Source organism: Myotis myotis, unplaced genomic scaffold (assembly GCF_014108235.1).
Source record: "Myotis myotis isolate mMyoMyo1 unplaced genomic scaffold, mMyoMyo1.p scaffold_m19_p_2, whole genome shotgun sequence".
NCBI lineage: Eukaryota > Metazoa > Chordata > Mammalia > Chiroptera > Vespertilionidae > Myotis > Myotis myotis.
In genome coordinates this window covers 9,683,629-9,705,531 of record NW_023416324.1, presented here as the reverse complement: position 1 = coordinate 9,705,531, position 21,903 = coordinate 9,683,629, and the positions used below count along the sequence as shown (strand labels likewise).

Sequence of the window (21,903 nt, the reverse complement as noted above, 5' to 3'; positions counted from 1 at the left end):
GAAGTGGCTCTGAGGCCTCCCTGGTGACCCTCCTCCGAAGTGTCTGAACCAAGTCAGCTGGTGGGGGGGGGGGGGGGTATCTCCCAGACCTTTGGGGAGACCCTCCGTGCCACACCCTAAGCCAGATTGGAGCTGGGTTCCCAGCTGCCCGGCTTTCCCTGGATGGGGGAGCACTGGTAGGAAAGAAGCAGGTGAGTAGGAGGGAAGGGCTGATGCAGCCCCCAGTCCCCGGGGTTGGGTTCCTCTTGGGGGCTCCTGTGCTCCATGGGAGGGGAGGAAGGAAACTGAGGGCAGCCTCCTCCAGCCCCACTTTTCCGTAAGCACCTCGGGGGAGCAGACACAAGGCAATGGGCAGCTTCTCCAGGGCGCCCCATTTCCACGGCTGCCCCCACCCCATGTACTTTGCATGAGCTTGTCCTGGCTCTCCCTCACCTTGGCAGCCAGTGGCCACACAGGTGTGTGCATAGGGACCTCAGGCCCTGAACTAGGCCATGAGGGTGACAGTTGTGTCGGGCCTGGGCCACCAGGGCATGTGCTGTGTGTGCAGCCCTGAAGGAGAGTCATGGTGACGCAGTGTCCCAGGCACCTGCCCTCAGGGCGGTCAGTGACTCAGCCACATCCAGTTGCCTCTCAGATGATGTCAAGGCCAGAGGACCGTAGAGACTCTATCGCCCGGCCCAGGGCGTCTCAGCGCGGGGTCTGCGGACAAGCCCAAGCCTGGCGGCGCCCTGGATTCTCAGCTGCATTTGCCAGGTGTTGCATTCACGTCCAGGACTTTCATCAGAATCTCCCAAGGATCCCTGCCCCTGCATGTGAGTCCAGTTTACAGGAGGGGAATGGAGGCCAGAGAATGGAAGGGGCCTGCCCAAGGGCAGCCTGCGCACAGACTGCCACAGAGCTGGACCGGAAGCCGAGACGTCTGACCTCTGCCCATTGCTCCTTCGGATTTGGGTCCTCAGGGGGCTCCTCCGTCCACGCTGACAGCCACACTAAGAAGCTCTCCCTGTCCAGGGGAACCCGTGTTCCTTCCACGTTGGATCTACTTGGTTGCCACCACTCCCATCAGCCCCACTTTGAGCCTTGGATTCCTTCAATCCACTAACCTGCTCTGTGGCTTTGAATAAGTTACTGTCCCTCTCTGAATCTCAGTCTCCTCATCTGCTAAATGGGGAAACAGAGGAGGTAGTGAGAATCAAATGGGATGACGGAGCGTGGTGAGTGCTCAGCAGTGAGCCCTCGGAACACAGTTTCAATAGAAATGGCCAGTGCTCCTGGTCACCGTCACTCCCCCCAGGCTGTGGCACAGGCCCTGCCCCCCTCCCACCCCAACACACACACAGAACTCCTTATCTCCTCTCTGCTGGCGACACAGCCTGGGGCATCACGGAGCTGTCCTGACTCGCTTTACACTTGAATGGGGTTGAGGGGAAACCACCTTAGAGTCTGGCTGTGTGATTTGAATCTCAGCTCTGTGGTTTGTACAACCCAGGGGGAGTTTCTTAACCTCCCCGTGCCTCAGTTTCCTCATCTGTGAACTGGGGTTAGAAACACTTCCAGTTTTCGTGAGCATTAAGAGAGATGGAGACTGCCCGGGCCGGTGTGGCTCAATGGTTTAGCATCGACCTGTGAACCAGAAGGTCATGGTTCGATTGATACCCGGTCAGGGTACATGCCCTGGTTACAGGCTCAAGCCCCAGTGTGGGGCGTGCAGGAAGCAGCTGTTCAATGATTCTCATCGTTGATGTTTTTATCTCTCTCTCCCTCTCCCTTCCTCTCTGACATCAATTTAAAGAGAGAGGGAGGGAGGGAGAGAGAGATAAAAACATCAACGATGAGAATCATTGAACAGCTGCTTCCTGGGACCGCGGTGGCACGGACGTCCGGCCTCAGTCAAATGGTTCACGCTCCAAGCCCGGACCTGTGCTGGGCCCCAGTCACAGGGAAATGAAGAGACTCCATGGGCCGGCACGGACACGGGGACTTACTGTGGTGACCATGCAAAGAGGCCTTGGGCACCTGCTAGGGTACTGGGCTCTCAGGAGCCACCAGCCCCCTGGTCTGGGAGGCGAGGGAGTGCAGAGGAAACGGAGCGAGCAGTGGCTTGGAGCTACCGCCTGCCCCAGTTAAATGGAGGCGGAGGTGCCGGTGGGGAGGGCAGGGAATGACAGTGGTAGAGGAGCAGCTGGAAGTCAGGGACCTGGTGGAGCAGGTGGTAAGGAGCATGAGCTGTGAGGTCCATAGCCCTGGGTTCACCCCCGGCCCTCCTACTAACCAGCAGGATGACCTTGAGTAGTTGGTCGACCTCTGGCCTCCATTAGGCCTCCCACAGAAGGCATTAGGCTCCTGAGCCTTGGTTTCCTCATCTGTACAATGGGGGCAAAATCCTTCCCACACTGTGCTGAGCAGACGTAATGCTGTTTGAAAGCATCGCAGAGGCTCCATAAAGGTGGCTTCCCTTCCCTTTGGCTCTTATTGGGCTTGTGGTCATTTGGAACCTCCAGATCCTTTTCTGGTTGAGACATAGCCTGCTGGAAGTCACCCAGCCAAGAGTGGTGAGGAGGCATAAGTGGGTCTCTGGCCTCAACTGACCCTTATATCCCCGAGCTCCAGGGCCCACTCCACTGTTAACTTCTAACCTCTCACAGGCTGGGCCCCCTGAGAAGTGGCTCTGAGGCCTCCCTGGTGACCCTCCTCCGAAGTGTCTGAACCAAGTCAGCTGGTGGGGGGGGGGGGGTATCTCCCAGACCTTTGGGGAGACCCTCCGTGCCACACCCTAAGCCAGATTGGAGCTGGGTTCCCAGCTGCCCGGCTTTCCCTGGATGGGGGAGCACTGGTAGGAAAGAAGCAGGTGAGTAGGAGGGAAGGGCTGATGCAGCCCCCAGTCCCCGGGGTTGGGTTCCTCTTGGGGGCTCCTGTGCTCCATGGGAGGGGAGGAAGGAAACTGAGGGCAGCCTCCTCCAGCCCCACTTTTCCGTAAGCACCTCGGGGGAGCAGACACAAGGCAATGGGCAGCTTCTCCAGGGCGCCCCATTTCCACGGCTGCCCCCACCCCATGTACTTTGCATGAGCTTGTCCTGGCTCTCCCTCACCTTGGCAGCCAGTGGCCACACAGGTGTGTGCATAGGGACCTCAGGCCCTGAACTAGGCCATGAGGGTGACAGTTGTGTCGGGCCTGGGCCACCAGGGCATGTGCTGTGTGTGCAGCCCTGAAGGAGAGTCATGGTGACGCAGTGTCCCAGGCACCTGCCCTCAGGGCGGTCAGTGACTCAGCCACATCCAGTTGCCTCTCAGATGATGTCAAGGCCAGAGGACCGTAGAGACTCTATCGCCCGGCCCAGGGCGTCTCAGCGCGGGGTCTGCGGACAAGCCCAAGCCTGGCGGCGCCCTGGATTCTCAGCTGCATTTGCCAGGTGTTGCATTCACGTCCAGGACTTTCATCAGAATCTCCCAAGGATCCCTGCCCCTGCATGTGAGTCCAGTTTACAGGAGGGGAATGGAGGCCAGAGAATGGAAGGGGCCTGCCCAAGGGCAGCCTGCGCACAGACTGCCACAGAGCTGGACCGGAAGCCGAGACGTCTGACCTCTGCCCATTGCTCCTTCGGATTTGGGTCCTCAGGGGGCTCCTCCGTCCACGCTGACAGCCACACTAAGAAGCTCTCCCTGTCCAGGGGAACCCGTGTTCCTTCCATGTTGGATCTGCTTGGTTGCCACCACTCCCATCAGCCCCACTTTGAGCCTTGGATTCCTTCAACCCACTAACCTGCTCTGTGGCTTTGAATAAGTTACTGTCCCTCTCTGAATCTCAGTCTCCTCATCTGCTAAATGGGGAAACAGAAGAGGTAGTGAGAATCAAATGGGATGACGGAGCGTGGTGAGTGCTCAGCAGTGAGCCCTCGGAACACAGTTTCAATAGAAATGGCCAGTGCTCCTGGTCACCGTCACTCCCCCCAGGCTGTGGCACAGGCCCTGCCCCCCTCCCACCCCAACACACACACAGAACTCCTTATCTCCTCTCTGCTGGCGACACAGCCTGGGGCATCACGGAGCTGTCCTGACTCGCTTTACACTTGAATGGGGTTGAGGGGAAACCACCTTAGAGTCTGGCTGTGTGATTTGAATCTCAGCTCTGTGGTTTGTACAACCCAGGGGGAGTTTCTTAACCTCCCCGTGCCTCAGTTTCCTCATCTGTGAACTGGGGTTAGAAACACTTCCAGTTTTTGTGAGCCTTAAGAGAGATGAAGACTGCCCGGGCCGGTGTGGCTCAATGGTTTAGCATCGACCTGTGAACCAGAAGGTCACGGTTCGATTGATTCCCGGTCAGGGTACATGCCCTGGTTACAGGCTCAAGCCCCAGCGTGGGGCGTGCAGGAGGCAGCTGTTCAATGATTCTCATCGTTGATGTTTTTATCTCTCTCTCCCTCTCCCTTCCTCTCTGACATCAATTTAAAGAGAGAGAGAGTGAGTGTGTGTGTGAGAGAGAGAGAGAGAGAGAGAGAGAGAGAGAGAGAGAGAGAGAATGACAAGCACTCAGCACAGCGCCTGGTTCTTATTGACAATGGCTACGGCTTTGGGGACACCTGCTATAGGCCAGATGCCATTTAATTACCACAGGCCAGGCCACCTTGGTCAGGCTCTGAGGCCGGGCCCCATGTGCCAACCTGCTCTGGCTCCTGGTTGATCTCCTGTGTCCTTTACTGCCAGGTGTTTGAACATCAGGGGATGCGACCTATCCTCCGCCACGAGGCAGAAGGCCAGGGCCCAGTTGCCAGGACATGCTCCCTCTACCTCCAAAGGCGGTTCTTCCCGACCACCCAGGCCCCGCGGTCCCTAAGAGGGGATCCTCCGCATTCCAGCCTCCTCCCCTCCCCCGGAGCCCTCTGACCTCTCCACCTGTCCCCTGTGCGTTCCCCACCCCGGACAGTGGCGGGACCGGCACTATGTAAATGTCTGTGCAAATCCCTTGGAGTTAAGCGGCCAGCTCTCTGGTGAGGCAGAGCGACCTCTGGGGACCCCACTTCCCAGCCATGGGACCTCAGGCCGGGGTGGTCTGCTCCCTGTTCTTCCTGCTCCAGGTCCTGGCTATGCCGGCTGAGAACCCGGACTTCAGCCTGGTGGGGGATTACCTCTTGGGCGGCCTCTTCACCCTCCATGCCAACGTGAAGGGCACCGTCCACCTCAACTTCCTGCAGGTGCCCAAGTGCAAGGAGTGAGTCTCCGGTGGGAGGCTGGACGTGGCGGTGAGGGTGGGTGGGAGCCGGGGCTGGTCCTGGTCCTCAGGAGGCCAGGCTGAGATTGGGGGCTCAGAAAGCTCCTCCTCATTCATTGCCAAATCCCCATCCTGGATCCACCTCGCTGGCCCCCAGGGAGGCCCCACACAGTCCATGGTTCTGAAATTTTGGCCATTGTGTTCTGAAACACTGAGATCTGGGTTGTCCCAATGCCATGTCTCTTACTATAGTTATAGGATGTTTCAGATCATAAGGCCATGTCTCAGAGACCACCGAAACCACCCCCATCCCCTCATGGACTCCCTGGGAGTCCATGCCAAGGCCCAGTCAGATACCAGGTGTCCTAACTTTGGGGTCAGAATGTGGCTCTTGTACAGCAGCTTCTCAGCTGGAGGGGACAGTTTGCCTGCTCCCAGGGCTGTGGTGAGGTGGGCAGGGGCGCTGCCAGGACTGGAGAGGACTTTGGCGCCCTCCCTGTAAGCCCCTGGGGGTGGTAGCATCGCTCAGAGATTGGGTGGGCCATCCCCTGGAGCCAGCCTGGGATTATACAATGTGACCTTGTGCAGAGAGGGTGAAGGCATTCTGGGAGAGAGGGAGAGAGGAAGGAGAGTGCAAAAGATGACTGAGCACTGACTCATGATGTTGGGGAAGGTTAGATGCTGGCTTGAGAATGGTGAGGGTGATGGCACAGGGATGGTACGAAACATGACGTTAGATGTTCTGACACCTGTGATAATGGTAGGGAGTCCAGTGAAGTGATGGCAGTGATGGAAGTGATGATGATGATTTTATAATGGTGATGGCAGTAATGCTCTGATAATAAAAAAAAGGTGAAGAGTATGGTGGTGATGGTGGTGGTGATGGTGATCGGTGGTAGGGACGATAGTGGTGATAGTGATGATGCTGATGGTGTTGGTGGTGGTGATGGTGGTGTGTTGATGGTGATGGTGAGGATGGTGGTGATGGTGGTAGTGGTGATAGTGGTGACGGTGATAATGATGATGCTGATGGTGGTATTGGTGGTGGTAGTGGTGATGGTGGTGTGAAGATGGTGATAATGGTGGTGGTGAGGATGGTGGTAGAGATGATAGTGGTGATGGTGGTAGCGATGCTGCTGATGGTGGTGGTGGTGATGCTGCTGATGGTGGTGGTGATGATAGTATTAGTAATGGTGATCACAGACATGTGGTGGCAGTGGCAATGATATTGGTAACAGGGATAGTAGGTGATGATGGTGGCAGTGGTGATAGTGATGATGGAGATTATAGTGGGTAATGGTGGCAACACTGGTGGACACTGGTAGAATGGTGACAGAGTCCAGAGCGATGGTGGTAAGGGTGGCAATGGCAGTGATTGATGGTGGCTACAGAGATAGAATGTCAGAGGTGGTCATAGGGATGATGATGATCCTAGAGATACGGTACAGAGTCATTGAGGTGGTAAAAATGCCGGAACCTTCTGGAGTCTCTCTTTCTTGGGCAAGGCCTGCTTGGCTTTCCTTTGGCGTGTAGGACCAGCAGGCTGGCTCCCCTGCCCACCCCGCTCATTCCGGACCTGCCTCCCACCCCACTGCGGCCCTCCAGGTACGAGGTGAAGGCGCTGGGCTACAAGCTCATGCAGGCCATGCACTTTGCGGTGGAGGAGATCAACAACCACAGCAGCCTGCTGCCTGGCGTGCGGCTGGGCTACGAGATGGTGGACGTCTGCTACGTCTCCAACAACATCCAGCCCGTGCTCTACTTCCTGGCGCAGGAGGACTATTTCCTGCCCATCCAGGAGGACTACAGCCACTACGTGCCCCGCGTCGTGGCCGTCATTGGCCCTGAGAACTCTGAGGCTACCATGACTGTGGCCCACTTCCTCTCCCTCTTTCTCCTTCCACAGGTGAGATTCCTGGGCCCTGGGAGCAGGGCCTGGGAGGGAACAGAGGTGTGGTTGTCCAGAGGGCTCCCTTCCCCCCCAGTCATCGGGTGGAAGTGGGTGGGGAGAGCAGAAGCAGGACATCAACCCCAATCCTGGGCAAGCAGCCTGGCCTATTGGTTGAGAGCTCAGGCTTTGGAGTCAGACACCTGGGTGTGTGTCTTGGCTCTGAGTCGTGCCCCTTGAGCCAATCTCTTAAGTCAGTGGTTCTCAACCTGTGGGTCGCGACCCCTTTGGCGGTTGAACGACCCTTTCACAGGGGTCGCCTAAAACCATCCTGCATATCAGATATTTACATTATGATTCATAACAGTAGCAACATTACAGTTATGAAGTAGCAACAAAAATAATTTTATGGTTGGGTCACAACATGAGGAACTGTATTTAAAGGGCCAGAAGGTTGAGAACCAATGTTTTATGTCTTCTGAGCTTCAGTTTCCCCAGCTGCAAAGTGAGATGATAAGAGTTCTATCTCAGGACTGTCTGATGATTAAAGCATTTCACCTATGCAAGAGTTTTTAGCACACAGTAGGTGGTCAATAACGTTCCTGTTGTTATCTAGAGCAGCGGTTGCCAACGGTGTGGTCCGTGCTGTCTGAAAATTGGCGACCGCGGATGTAGAGCATCTTGCACAAGAATGGAAACTCAGAAAATGCTCAATGTTATCCTGTGTAGTTGCCTAGCACAGAGTCTGCCACATAGTAGGTCCTCAAGAAAGTGCTATTGGGATGACTACTATCACTGTTATCATCACCATGATTGAAAGTGCCTAGTCCAGAACTAGCATAAAATATCTATTCATTAAAAAGTAGCTAGCACTGGACTTGGCACACAGTAGGTAGTTACAAATTCTGTAATTTTTGCTGTTTTAGAGAGAGGAAGGGGGAGAGAGAAACATCGATTTGTTCCACTTATTGATACATTCGTTGGTTGTTTCTTGTATGTGCCCTGATCCTAGGTCAAACCTGCAACCTTGGTGTATCAGATCGACACTCTAACCAAGCTACCCTGCTAGGGCCTTTGCTGTTGTTTTTATTCTGTAAAGCATTTAGCACAGGTTCTGACACATAGTAGGTGCTCAGTAAGTGTTCGTATTCTTATGTGAAACATCTACTCCAGGACTGAACTCATTCTTTCATTCATTTAACAAACATTTGCTGAGCACCCACTATGCCAGACACTGCTGTAGGCTCCGAGGATACAGATGGGAACTTAGAGCTTATCTTCTAGGGGGAGAGACAGACAGTAAACGGAAATAACTAAGTGGTTTAGGATGTTAGAGGTTGAGAAGTGCAATGGACAAAAGGAAAAGACCCCTACGGTAGGGGAGATGGGACATGTCATGGACTGGCGGAAGTGGGTAGAGGTGGACTGCAGGTTTAAACCGCCCCCTCCCCTCGGGCAGATCACCTTCAGCGCCATCAGCAACGACCTGCGCAACAAGCAGCGCTTCCCGGCGGTGCTGCGCATGGTGCCAGGCGCCGACCACCACCTCCAGGCCATGGTGCAACTGATGCTGCGCTTCCGCTGGAACTGGATCGTTGTGCTCGTGAGCGATGACGACTACGGCCGCCGGGCAAGCCAGCTGCTCAGCGAGCACCTGGCCCGCAACGACATCTGCGTGGCCCTGCACGAGGTGCTGCCCACGCCGCAGCCCAGCCAGGTGGTGACGCGGCAGGAGCGCAGGCGCCTGGAGGCCATCGTGGACAAGCTGCGGCACAGCTCGGCGCGCGTGGTGGTCGTGTTCTCGCCGGACCTGGTGCTGCACCACTTCTTCCACCAGGTGCTGCGCCAGAACCTCACCGGCATCGTGTGGATCGCCTCGGAGTCCTGGGCCATCGACCTGGCCCTGCACAACCTCACCGAGCTGAGCCACACGGGCACCTTCCTGGGCATCACCACCGAGAGCGTGTCCATCCCGGGCTTCAGCGAGTTTCGTGTGCGCCGGGCTCAGGCCAGGAGGCCGGCGTCCAACAGGCCCAGTGGGGGGGGCACCTGCAACCAGGAGTGCGACGCCTGCCTGGATGCCCTCGAGTCCTTCAACACCATCCTCACGCTTTCCGGCGAGCGCGTGGCCTACAGCGTGTATTCTGCCGTCTATGCCGTGGCCCACGCGCTGCACAGCCTCCTCGGCTGCAGCCAGACCCACTGCCCCAAGGAGGTGGTCTATCCCTGGCGGGTGAGGCAAGCCAGGGCCACGGAGCAGGCGCAGAGTCTTTGGTTGCCATGGAGAGCGCAGGGCAGCCCCGCCCCCCTCAGCACTAGCCTCTCCATCCCCAGTGGGTTCTGGGCCAATGGGCAGAGAGGCCATGGGACATGGTGCCAAAACAAAAGTCCCTCTTCCTTAATTTAATCCTCACCATCCAAGACAGTCTGTCTGGAGGTTCAGGTCAAATTCTGTAGAAGCAAACCTGCAAGGAGTGGAGGCCTCAGGGCCCCCTGTGGTTGCTCCAGGGTCGGGGGTGGGGGGTGGGGGTGGGGGGTGGGCTGGGGAATGGGCTAGTGGGCTCCCATCAGCTCTCTGGGCGTGGCTTCAGGTTTAGGGTGCACCTTGATTCAGAGTTTAAGTCTGTGTTTTCTGACTCTCACACACCTCCACCACCCAGCCCTCCCGGGAGGAGGCTTTACTGAGGATCTGGGGGAGCAGAGGGTTTCACAGCGGAGATGTGCACTTTCTCCTTTGCTACCAGACATCGCTGTGCTGAGCCCATTCCCTGGGGTTTTCACAGTTTGGGGCTCAGCCAATCCCCCAACCCTTGTCTCTGGCTGCTCTTTATTTTTCCCTTCCTCACTTTTCTAGATACCTACCCCTCACCGAATACCTGGCCACTTCACTAACTGAGCAATTTAGTTAGTTCTTTAAAATCCCCCCTTTATTCTATTTATTTGTGCCTCTCTACCCCATAACCTCACAGTCTAACCTTGCAGCCCTAGTGTGTGTGTGTGTGTGTGTGTGTGTGTGTGTGTGTGTGTGTGTGTTTAATGCAGTTTTTCTTTAAAAGGAATTCTGGTGCCAGCTGGTAAAACACTATTTTACTATGTGCCTGCTGCATTAATAACATACAAATTATCATGGGCGCTTTCCTGTGTTTTGAGTGCCCAGTACACATCCACCTCACCTCGCGGCCATCCTATGAGGTTGATAACCTACAAGTAGGGAAGCGTAGGGAGGGGAAGTTAAAGTGATTTGCCCATGAACGCTTAGTGGTAAACGGCAACCCGTGGCTTTGAACCCAGGTCTGGCCCATCCCACTGTGGTTTTCCCACTTCTCCTTCCAGGCATTCTCCCAGCCACGGTTGGCAGTAGCTGTGATGAAGGACCGATTGACTTCTTTCCTCCCCTAATAGTGGAGACCAAAGAGCATCGATCATAGCAACCAGGCTACCCAGTCCCATTTGCTGAGCACCCACTACGCGCCAGGCCCTGGCTGGGCACTGCGAGAGAATCAGACCTTCATTCTGGGAGGGGACCTAATAAGATCTGTCCCTACTGAGTGCAGCAGGAAGTCAGGATTGCAGCTGTGCGGGGTGGGGGTGGGGGTGGGGGTGTGTGGCAGGATTTAAGCAGGGGAAGGGCAGCAGCTGGACATTCCAGGAGAAAAGTCCTGAGTCTGAAAGCCTCTTTGGGGAGAAGGCCAGGGACCAGCTCCCTTGTCTATCTGTCTGTCTGCCTGTCAGTCCCCAAGGTGAGGTGAGCTCTGGGCCCCCATAGACTCTCCTATTTATGGAGGAAAAAAAATCTAGGAGCCAGATTAAGTTGGAAGCCTGTTCAGCATCAGACCAGAGAGGTTCAACGACTTGTTCAAAGTCACACAGCAAATTGAGGACAGAGCCAGGATGGAATTCAGGCCCTGGAATTCCAGTCCCAAGCGTGTTCTAGTTTGTCCCCTTGTCTGCATCCTGAGAGGAAGGGGATGGAGTGGGGGAGATTGGAGGGCAGGGGAGATTCCAGCAGCTCTTAAGATGAGAGAGAGCATGGACTGTGGTCCCCAGGCATTAGGTTCCAGAGGGATGGCCAAGGGGACTTCCAGAGAAAAGGAATATTAGCAAATCCTCAATAGGAGGTGACAATTTACTATTTTTCAGGCACTGCTCTAAGCCCCCCACATAGATTAACTTATTTATTGCCTCACAGCCCAGAAGATAGGGTTTCTGTTGCTCTCATTTTGCAGAAAAAAACGGGTTCAGAGAGGTTAAGTGACAGGTCCAAGGCCTCATAGCAAGTGGCCTAAACCCAGAGGTATCCAAGTCCAGAGCCAGAGCCCTCAGCCACTGCCTCCCAAACGCCACATTGACCAAGTCCTGGGGCCCCATTTCACAGGTGTGAAGATCAAGGCCAGTGGGATGGGACTGCTCCCAGGTCTGGCCCAACCTCTGATGCCAGCTCCATGTTCCTGTTGCCTGGCCCCTCTAGCTGCTCCAGGAGATCAGGAAGGTCAACTTCACCCTCCTGGGCCACCATATCTTCTTCGACGACCAGGGGGACCTGCCCATGCCCCTGGAGGTCATTCAGTGGCATTGGAACCAGAGCCAGAACCCATTCCAGACCATCGCCTCCTACCACCCTGCGCAGCGGCAGCTGAAGGACGTCCGCGGAGTCTCCTGGCACACCCCCGACGGCACGGTCAGCTCTCAGGGGCCTGGGCAGGGCCTGTGCCGGAATGGCCAGGGCCCTTTATATCAAGGAGGACACCCGAGATTCATGTCCCGTAGCTTGTGGGGGGGTCTTTATTTGTGGGTGTCCTGCCTGGGGTCCTGTCCTTACACCAATGATTGAAAACTGGAAGCTCAGGGCTTCCTGGCTCCTTGGGACCCTGGGGATCAGGACCTCTGCAAAGTAAATATTCACTGGACACGTGTGTGGTAAGGACTTCAATTCTCACGTCAAACCTAGGAAATAGATGCAACCGTTCTTCTATCTTATTAGGAACCCGAAGGCACAGAGAGGTTGCATGACCTGCCTAAGGCCACACGGCATGTCTGTGGTGAAGGTTCCCTCAGTACAGCATTCAGGCTACATCCTGTCAATTAGTACTCTGGTTTTGGTACAGTAGCTATGCCTTTAAATGCGTCCGACAGCTGTCAACCTAAAGCTTCATTTTCAATCCTCCTCAGATAATGTGCTGTCAGAATTCTGCTGGTGTGGGGAGGGGTAGACACCTAGCCTTGTGGCGGAGGGGATCGAGGGACCTCAAAGCTACTGGAAAACCCCATTATGCTCCTCCTGCCTCACACTCTAGCCCCAGTTCCAGGGCTGCTGGTCCAGGCTCCTTGGGGATTTTTATGGAGTAAATTGGTTTGGTGTCTTTGCTTGCGAAGGCTGGCGTAACACACCCCGGCTTAGAGGGCAGAAATGTAGCCCGGGCCAGGTGGCCCAGTTGGTTGGAGCATCATCCCATTCACCAAAAGGTTGGCTGTTTGATTCCTGATGAGGGCACATACTCAGGTTGTGGGTTCCATCCCCGGTGGAGGTGTGTACAGGGGTCAACTGATGGATGCTTCTCTCTCACTCTGTCTCTCAAATCAATAAAAACATATTTTGGGGTGAGGATTAAAAAATAATGAAGAGAACAGAAATGTATCGTCTCACAGTCCTGGAGGCTGGAGGTCCAAGATCAAGGTGTTGGTAGGGTTAGTTCCTTCTGAGGGCTGGGAGGGAGCATCCATTGCCCGCCTCTCTCCTGGCTCCTGGCGCCTTTCCGTGGCTTCTGCAGCATCACCCTGACGTCTGCCTTCTTCGCCTGTGCTCTCCCTGTGGGTATATCTTTCTCCATGCCTCTCTTTTGTAAGGACAATCATCAGCTTAGAGCAGGGCCCACCCTCTCCAGTATGACTTCTTCTAAGCTAGTCACACCAATAAATCAACGAACAACAAGTGTTGGTGAGGATGTGGAGGAAAGGGAACCCTGGTGCCCTCCTGGTAGGATTGCAAATTGGTGCAGCCATTATGGAAAGCAGCATGAGGGTCCTCAAAAAGTTAAAGACAGAACTACCTTACGACCTAGCAATTCCACTTATGGGTATTTAACCGAAGAAATCCTAAACACTCATTCAGAAAGATACATGCATCTCTATGCTCCTTGCAGCATGATTCACAACTAGAGGCCTGGTGCATGATCAAGGCCTGGCTGGCGATCAGGGCCAATCTGTGGGGCGACTGGCAGGGCAATTGGGGGGCCCCCATTGGTATCTGCCTTGGCTGCCCTGGTGCCACCCACACACAGGCCCCGCCCCCTGCTGCCACCGCCAGTCGCCTCCCTCTGTGGGGTGACTGGCAGGGTAATTGGGGGGGCCCCCCTGCTGGCACTCGCCTTGGCTGGCCTGGGGCCTGTGGGCTGGGGGCAGCTCTTGCATTGAGCGTCTCCCCCCTTGGTGATCAGTGCACATCATAGCAACCAGTCATTCCACCAGTTGTTCCATGTTCGGTCAATTTGCATATTAGGCTTTTATTATATAGGATAGCTGAGCTATGGGAGCAACCTAACTGCGCATCAATAGATGGCTGGATAGAGATGTGGTATATCTCGGTCATGTTCTGGTTGGTGAACATAAGCATCTGTAGCTATGAATTTCCCCTTAGCCTTGCTTTGCCGTGTTTGCAGTTTCATTCATCTCTAAGTATTTTCTAATTTCCCCTATGATTTCTCATTTGATCCATAGGTTGTTTAAGAGCATTGTTTAATGTCTAAAAATGTGTGAATTTTCCTGTCTTCCTTCTGTGTTGCATTTCTAGCTTCATTTATAACTTGTGTGCTATCTTTAAAAGTCTGTCGAGACTTAATTTGTGGTCAAACGCATGGTCTGTTCTGGAAAATGACCTTTGTGAACTTGAGAAGGATGTGTATTCTGTTGTTGAGCAGAGTGTCCTGTATATGTCTGTTAGATCTACTTAGGTCATTGTGTCCTTCAAGTCCCCTATTTCCTTACTTATTTTCTGTTTGATTGTTCTACCTGCCATCAAGAGGGGGTAAGTACTATTGTGGATTATGATATTTAAGTCATCTATTTCCTCCTTTGATTTTGATGGTTTTTGCATCATGTATTTTGGGCTCTCTTGTTAGATGTATATATGTTTATAATTATTATATCTTCATATATATATATATATATATATATATATATATATATATTGATTTCAGAGAGGAAGGGAGAGGGAGAGAGAGATAGAAACATCACTGATGAGAGAGAATCATTGATTGGCTGCCTCCTGCACACCCCCTACTGGGGATTGAGGCTGCAACCCGGGCATGTGCCCTTGACAAGAATGGAACCTGGGACCCTTCAGTCTTCAGGCCAATGCTCTAACCACTGAGAAAACTGGCCAGGGCTATTATATCTTCTTAATAGATTGACCCTATTATCATTATAAAATGTCCTTCTTTTTCTCTAGTAACCATTTTGTTGGTGTTTTCTCACCCTCTGACTTTTTTTGTTTTGAGATTTTTATCATTGTCTGTTTTTTTGTGCTTTGAGTACAGTATACCTAGGTGCAGATTTTCTGGGTACTCATCCTGTGTTCTCAGCTTCCTGGACCTGTCATTAATTTTAGAGAATTCTCAGCCAGTATTCCTTCAAATATTTCCTCTGTTCCTTGCTGTCTTTCTTCTCTTTTGGGTATTCCCGTGATGTGTATGTTGTACCTTTTGTCATAGTTCATAGTTCTTGGATATTCTGTTCCCCATCCTCCCCCCCGCTCCCCCCCAACACACACACTTTTTTTCTCTTTTACTTTTCAGTTGAGGAGGTTTTTACTGAAATATCTTCAAGCTCACTGGTTCTTTCCTTGGCTATAAGCCTACTGGTGAGCTCATCAGAGGCATTCTTCACTTCTGTTACCACGCTGTTGGTTTTAAAATCCTAGCATCTCCTTTTGGTTCTTTCTTAAGTTTTCACTTCTCTGCTTCCATTACCCATCTGTCCTTGTGTATTGCCCACTTTTCAATCGGAGTCTTAGCCTATTCATCATAGTTATTTCACATTCCTGGTCGGATAATTCCCAAATCTTGGACATCCCTGAGTCTCATCCTGATGCTTGTTTCTCTCTTTGGACTGGGATTTGTTTCTGTCTTGTAGCATGCCTTGCCATGTTTCTGTTGAAGGCCAGGCATGACATGTTGGTTAAAAGGAACTGAGGTAAAGAAATCTTTAGCAGGAGATTCCATGTTTATCTGGGTAGGAGTTAGGCTTTATTTACCATTGGCTGTCACTGTGATGTCAGAGGTTAGAGGGACTATGAGGGGGCGGGGCTGCAGGGGGGACAGAAGACAGGGGACCTCTGAGGGGCCCGGGGTTGAGTGGTTCTGTTGTCCTCCCCTCTACCCCCCACCCCCTTGTCTGGGCACTTGGCCCTTCTGTGCACTCTCGGAATATCCATCATCAGAATGATTTTTATACAATCCGAATCTAATCCAGCCCTTTCCACACTCAAGAACCATGGCTGCCCCCCATCTCCCCTCCCCTCCATTGTTAGTGTCCCAGGGACAAGCCTCAGAAGGCTGTCCACCCTCTCCCACCCTCTGCCTGTGCATCTCCATCCCAGCCAGGCCCCGATATGCCTTCTTCCCACACAGGTAATTCCACTCCCCTCCCCTCCCTACCCTACTGCTCTCACTGTTCCCCTACTTGTAATTCCTTCCCTTAGTAAGCAATCGCTAGAGGCCTCCTCTGTGCCCGGTATCCTTCTAGGTTCTAGAAATACAGCAGCAAAAACAATAGACGTGGTCACTGCCTGCCTGTTCTTGTTCACCTGCCCCTCCCTGCAGGCAGGGGTTCTCAGACTCTTTGTTGTAAGTGACCAAAAGTGATGTAACAAAAAGTTAATTTATTGCCTCTCATCACTGAAAACTCTAGGGCAGTGGTTCTCAACCTGTGGGTCGCAACCCCTTTGGGGGTCGAATGACCCTTTCACAGGGGTCGCCTAAGACCATTGGAAAACACATATATAATTACATATTGTTTTTGTGATGAATCACTATGCTTTAATTATGTTCAATTTGTAAGAGTGAAATTGGGGGTCACCACAACATGAGGAACTGTATTAAAGGGTCACGGCATTAGGAAGGTTGAGAACCACTTCTCTAGGGGAAGAAGTGAGGCTTTGGGCACGGATGGGTCCAGGGTCTCACTCTCCAGCTCTCAGGTTCTCCCTGGGCGTGTTCTCTGCCCTGGAGACAAGGCGGCTGCCAGCAGCCCCAGCGTCACATCCTGTCCTCTCAGCAGCCTCCGAGCGTCTGTCTCCACAGTTGGGTGGGTGCAGTGGGGTCTTGGGCAGGCAAGGGTCCCTACAAAGGTCCAGTTCTAATGGCGACCCCAGCACCCCTTCCCCTCCCTGCAGACAGGGGCCAGGCTTCCCGCCCCTGAGCATCCTGCTGGCAGGGGAGGGTGGGGAGTCCCTCGGAGGGAGGGAAACAGGGCTTAGTGTCTCATGCCCTCCTCCCTCCAGGTCCCCGTGTCCACGTGTTCCAAGGACTGCCAACCTGGGCAAAAGAAGAAGTCTGTGGGCATCCACCCCTGCTGCTTTGAGTGCCTTGACTGCCCCCCTGGCACCTTCCTCAACAAAACTGAAGGTACGGCTTGCAGGCTGGCACCCCTGCCCTGCCCTTGTCCTGCCCCAGGGGTCTCCAGGCTCCTCCCCACTTGGCTGGTTTCCCTGAGGCAATGTAACTGTCCAATACCAGGGGCCATGTTTGACTCCATTCGTACCTCCCCAATACCTGGTGTACAGAAAAATCCCCAGCGCAGGTGGTTTAGGGAGAAGGAACAGCACCCAACCAGGTGGGGCTGAAACTGATCTGGATCCACACACACAGTCCACGGCCCAGGGATGTCAGGCCAGGGAGAGTCCACCGGGGGATGGATGGATGGATGGATGGATGGGTGGGTGGATGGGTGGATGGATGGATGGATGGATGGATGGATGGATGGATGGGTGGATGGGTGGATGGATGGATGGATGGATGGGTGGATGGATGGGTGGAGGGTGGATGGGTGGATGGGTGGATGGATGGATGGATGGGTGGATGGGTGGATGGGTGGATGGGTGGATGGATGGATGGATGGATGGGTGGATGGATGGGTGGAGGGTGGATGGGTGGATGGGTGGATGGATGGATGGATGGGTGGATGGGTGGATGGGTGGATGGGTGGATGGATGGATGGATGGATGGATGGGTGGATGGGTGGATGGGTGGGTGGATGGGTGGATGGATGGGTGGATGGGTGGATGGGTGGATGGGTGGATGGGTGGGTGGGTGGGTGGATGGGTGGATGGGTGGGTGGATGGGTGGATGGGTGGGTGGGTGGATGGGTGGATGGGTGGATGGGTGGGTGGATGGATGGATGGGTGGATGGATGGATGGATGGATGGATGGGTGGATGGGTGGATGGGTGGATGGATGGATGGATGGGTGGATGGGTGGGTGGGTGGATGGGTGGGTGGGTGGGTGGGTGGGTGGGTGGATGGGTGGATGGGTGGATGGGTGGGTGGATGGGTGGATGGGTGGATGGGTGGGTGGGTGGGTGGATGGGTGGATGGGTGGATGGATGGATGGATGGATGGATGGGTGGGTGGCTCTGCCAACAGAAGAAACATTTCTGGAAGCCAGGGACAGTACCGTAGGTCCTCAGGTGGCGTCGGAGATCCGTTCCTATGGCGCGACATAACGCGATTTTCGCCGTAAGTCGGAACCCACCTACGTAAGCCCCTACGTCACTCACATGGAGCACATACACAGCAGTAATGAAGTGAAACAGTAAAAAAAAATTTAAAAGAAAGATAACAATTCCTGACCTTTACTTGTGGTAAATAAATGATAAAAAACATAAAGCACATGTATACATACGTCGAAATGACGGAACTTTTTTTTTTTTATAAATACTGTAAATGGGAGATGGCGATGTAACCACGAACGAGTCCGACGTAACCCGAGGACTGTCTGTATATGGTTTATCTCTGGCCTCCTAAGTGCCTAGTGTAGGTCAGAGCACACAGTGGTTGCTCAGTGAATAGTTCCTGGATGATTTTCTTGATTGGAAGAATGAACTGACATCTCTCCCTAGAGATCATAAACTTCAGGAAGGTGGGGGGCAATGTCACCTTTTTGTCCATGTTAGTGTTTAGCACAGTTCGGAGCTGGGGCTCAAATTATTTTTTTCATGGCTTCACTGATTAGTAAACTAAATGGGTGCATCTGTCTGCCAATCAGAGCACTTACTGTGTGCTCAGCGGAGCGCAGGGCAGGTAGCTGCCCAACAAGTGTGTCCGGTGATTTCGCTGGCCTTTCTCTCCCAACTTGTGGAGATCCTGACGGCAGGGGCAGGGCTTAGGCATCTCTGTGGCCTCGGGGGGCCTATCACAGTGGGTGGTGCTCAAAAACATATTTGCTGAATGAATTCTGAATAAATAGTTGAATATCTCTCCCACCGGAGAGTGAGGTCCTGGAAGGAAGGAATTATAGTTGTTCGGCTCCGAGTCAAGGCCACTGCGGTCCAGATCCTGCCTCTGTAAAGCACTGGCTTTGTGAGCTTCCCTGGCTGAGCCTCAGTTTCCTTTATCTGTGAAATGGGTTTGCTGTGAGCATTAGATGAGCAAGTGGGGAAAGGATAGTGAGTGTTGGCTATGACTGCACGAGTCGTCTTTCGCTCCCTCTCTTCATCCCCGGAGCCTGGCCCCGTGCAGGCCCTGAGGATGGAGGTACTGGGAGGGTGGGCTTGGCTGATGGAATTGCTGGGGGCCTCTTGTATAGATGAGTTTGACTGCCAACCCTGCCCAAGCAACGAGTGGTCCCACAGGAGAGACACGTCCTGCTTCAAGCGGCAACTGACCTTCCTCCAGTGGCACAACGCACCCACCATCTTTGTGGTCCTGCTGGCGGCCCTGGGCTTCCTCGGCACCCTGGCCATCCTGGCCATATTTTGGAGGCACCTCCAGACGCCCATGGTCCGTTCAGCTGGGGGCCCCATGTGCTTCCTGATACTGACATCGCTGCTGGTGGCGTACCTGATGGTCCCCGTGTACGTGGGGCCGCCCACGCCCGCCACGTGCCTCTGCCGCCAGACCTTCTTCACCCTCTGCTTCACCATCTGCATCTCCTGCATCACCGTGCGCTCCTTCCAGATCGTCTACGTCTTCAAGATGGCCCGCCAACTCCCGCGCACCTATGGCTACTGGGTTCGCTACCACGGGCCCTACGTCTTTGTGGCGGCCATCACGGCGCTCAAGGTGGCCATGGTGACAACCAATCAGGTGATCACTACCACCGGCCCCACCGCCCGCGCCGACCCTGGGGACCCCAAGATCATGATCCTCTCCTGCAACCCCGACTACAGCAAGGGGCTGCTGGTCAACACCAGCCTGGACCTGCTGCTCTCCGTGGTGGGCTTCAGCTTCGCCTACATGGGCAAGGAGCTGCCCACCAGCTACAACGAGGCCAAGTTCATCACCTTCTGCATGACCTTCTACTTCACCTCCTCCATCTCCCTCTGCACCTTCATGTCTGTCTACGAGGGGGTGCTGGTTACCTTCCTGGACCTCTTGGTCACGGTGCTCAACCTCCTGGGCATCAGCCTGGGCTACTTCGGCCCCAAGTGCTACCTGATCCTCTTCCACCCGGAGCGCAACACGCCGGCCTACTTCAGCAGCGTCATCCAGGGCTACACCATGGGCAGGGACTAGCGCCGCCCAGGGGGCCGGAGGGCCTGGGCGCTGGGAGGTGCAGGTCGGGGGCTTGCCTGTTCATGTGATCCCTCACTGTGACCACCTCGTCCTGGTCTCTGATTGGCGTCCCCTCCAGGTTCTCTGCATCCTGGTTTCTACCCACCTAGTCATGGGCGCCTAAACATACTCACGCTTGGTCCCCTTCCCTCAAGCTGCTTAGCTTGCCAGGCACTGCCACCCCCTGGAAAAATGACCCAAGGTGACCTACTGCTGGTCTCCTAGGACTGGTCTGATTTGGCAGCCTACAGGCGCCATCTGGTGGTCACAGCGGGCATCTGTGAATTCCGGCTCATTCCCTTGGCCTGTGCTCATGGCCGGGATGGGCTTGGTGTGGGAGGATGTGAGAGGATGTGAGCTCACATAATGTTGCCCGGGCATCTAGCTCCCCACGTGTCTGTGTCTCATCTCCCAGATTCCCCCAGAGCTTGGACCCAGGCTTCTGTGTTGTGTCTGAAAAATGGCTGGCACAGTGAGCGCTTCCTAAATGCTCCAGAATAAACCTCACGTGGGTGAAATGAGTGAGTTTCCTTCTTGTTTCCAAGGGCCCCTGAGAAAGAACATGTGGAAGCAGAGAGCCCTCCCCGTCTCTAAGACGGCAGCAGTAGCTCTTCAGCAGAGATGATGTGTGTAAGGTGCACATGGCACCCCAGTAAAGGCCAGCCATCGCAAATCCCCACGACCCTGGAACCATCAGGGACAAAATACAGTCGTGTTTCCTTTTTACATCCAAACGACCGTGGCATGTGCTCTGGCCCAGGATTCTAACCCACCCCAGCGAATTCTGGGTGTTGTCAGGGTATCTGGGCCCCCTGTGTGCCCCAGAGCCGGTGTGCGCCAGGGCACTGCGGAACTTGCAGACGCTGCCCTGCTGGGCATGGCTGCACCCTTGCTGGCCACCTCCCATGGTGGGCTCCAGCGGCAGGAGGGACCCTGACTTTCTAGTCTGGGGGTCAGACCTGGCCTCTCATAGCTCATCCGGAAGCCAGAATTTGAGCGCAGAGGCCGCCAAACTGCGGCCCAGAGAGGTTCAGGGTCCAGCTCAGGTGCACCCAGCTCACCGGGGGGGAGAGCAGCTGCTGGAACCGCACCCGACTCAGGCAAAAGTGCGGCGCCCTGGAAAATGCGTTACCGCGTGACCTTGTGGCCTCGGAGCTCCCGGCACCGACCCTGCAGCAGCCACTCCCGCAGTTCGTTTGCAGCTGGGCTGGCAGGGCCGGCTCCTTGTCCTGTCACGCCTCAAGGTGGTGGGTGGCGGGCCCTTGGCTGGAATCATCTGGGCTTTGGGGGAATAGCCTTCCATGTTGGGGCCACTTCCGCAAGACAGAAAGGACAGTCCTTCTCTTCTCTGAGCCTCTTTCCAGAGTCTGGCACATAGTGTTGCGACCATGGCTGGAGCAGCTAAGTCACTGTCGGATTCTGTCGCCTTCGCCCATCGCATCGTTAATTCCGCTCATCTCCCACGGCCTCGGTGCTGGATGCTGAGAAATATTCAGAAACACAAAACATATTTGTACCTCCAACCAATGAGGACAACAGCTAACATTTAGCACTCCCCCTACAAAGATTGCTACTATATCCGTTCATTCCTCACAAAATTCTGTTAGCTAGGCACTGTTAGGGTCCTTAGCCTACAGATGGGGAATGAAGGTGTGGGTGGGGGACCCACAGTCATGGTGGGGGCTCAGTCTTCCCACCAAGGCACTGGGGTGCTAGGGGCCTCGGGTTTCAGGGGGGTGGCTGGTACAGGCAGTGAGCAGAGGAGACAGCGGGGAAGCTGGCATCTGGGAAGAGCCTTGAAGGACAGAGAAGTGTTTGGAAGGCTGGGAGTTAAGAGTGTGGGGGAGAGGCAGGGACAGCAGGAGCAAAGGTGGGGTGCAAGGAGGCCAGAGTAGCTCCAGGGGAGCACGTGGCTCAGGGTGGCCAGGTTGTCAGAGCCGAGGTTGGAACCGTAGCTGGGGCTAGACGTGGGGGACCCTGACATGGTGTCGGGACCTGTCGCCCCTGGTGGCACTGCCAGCTACTGTGCACAGGCCGGGCTTG

The 21,903-nt window shown here is 54.6% G+C and overlaps 1 protein-coding gene across 1 annotated transcript; it reads left to right on the top strand.

Moving 5' to 3' along the window:
• The first annotated feature begins 4,639 nt into the window (after window positions 1-4,639).
• On the top strand, window positions 4,640-20,365 carry TAS1R2 (taste 1 receptor member 2). The gene is made up of 6 exons (XM_036352469.1): window positions 4,640-5,206; window positions 6,812-7,112; window positions 8,554-9,327; window positions 11,563-11,772; window positions 16,591-16,714; window positions 18,893-20,365. The coding sequence occupies exons 1-6, from the start codon at window positions 5,025-5,027 to the stop codon at window positions 19,819-19,821; spliced, it is 2,520 nt and encodes an 839-aa protein (XP_036208362.1). The 5' UTR covers window positions 4,640-5,024; the 3' UTR covers window positions 19,822-20,365.
• Window positions 20,366-21,903: the final 1,538 nt, after the last annotated feature.

Excerpts from the sequence above, each read along its gene's own strand:
- TAS1R2 (XM_036352469.1), top strand. The coding sequence starts at position 5,025 with ATGGGACCTCAGGCCGGGGTGGTCTGCTCCCTGTTCTTCCTGCTCCAG. Across the intron at positions 9,328-11,562 it reads AGGTGGTCTATCCCTGGCGG|CTGCTCCAGGAGATCAGGAA; the intron begins GTGAGGCAAGCC and ends TGGCCCCTCTAG. Across the intron at positions 16,715-18,892 it reads CTTCCTCAACAAAACTGAAG|ATGAGTTTGACTGCCAACCC; the intron begins GTACGGCTTGCA and ends CCTCTTGTATAG.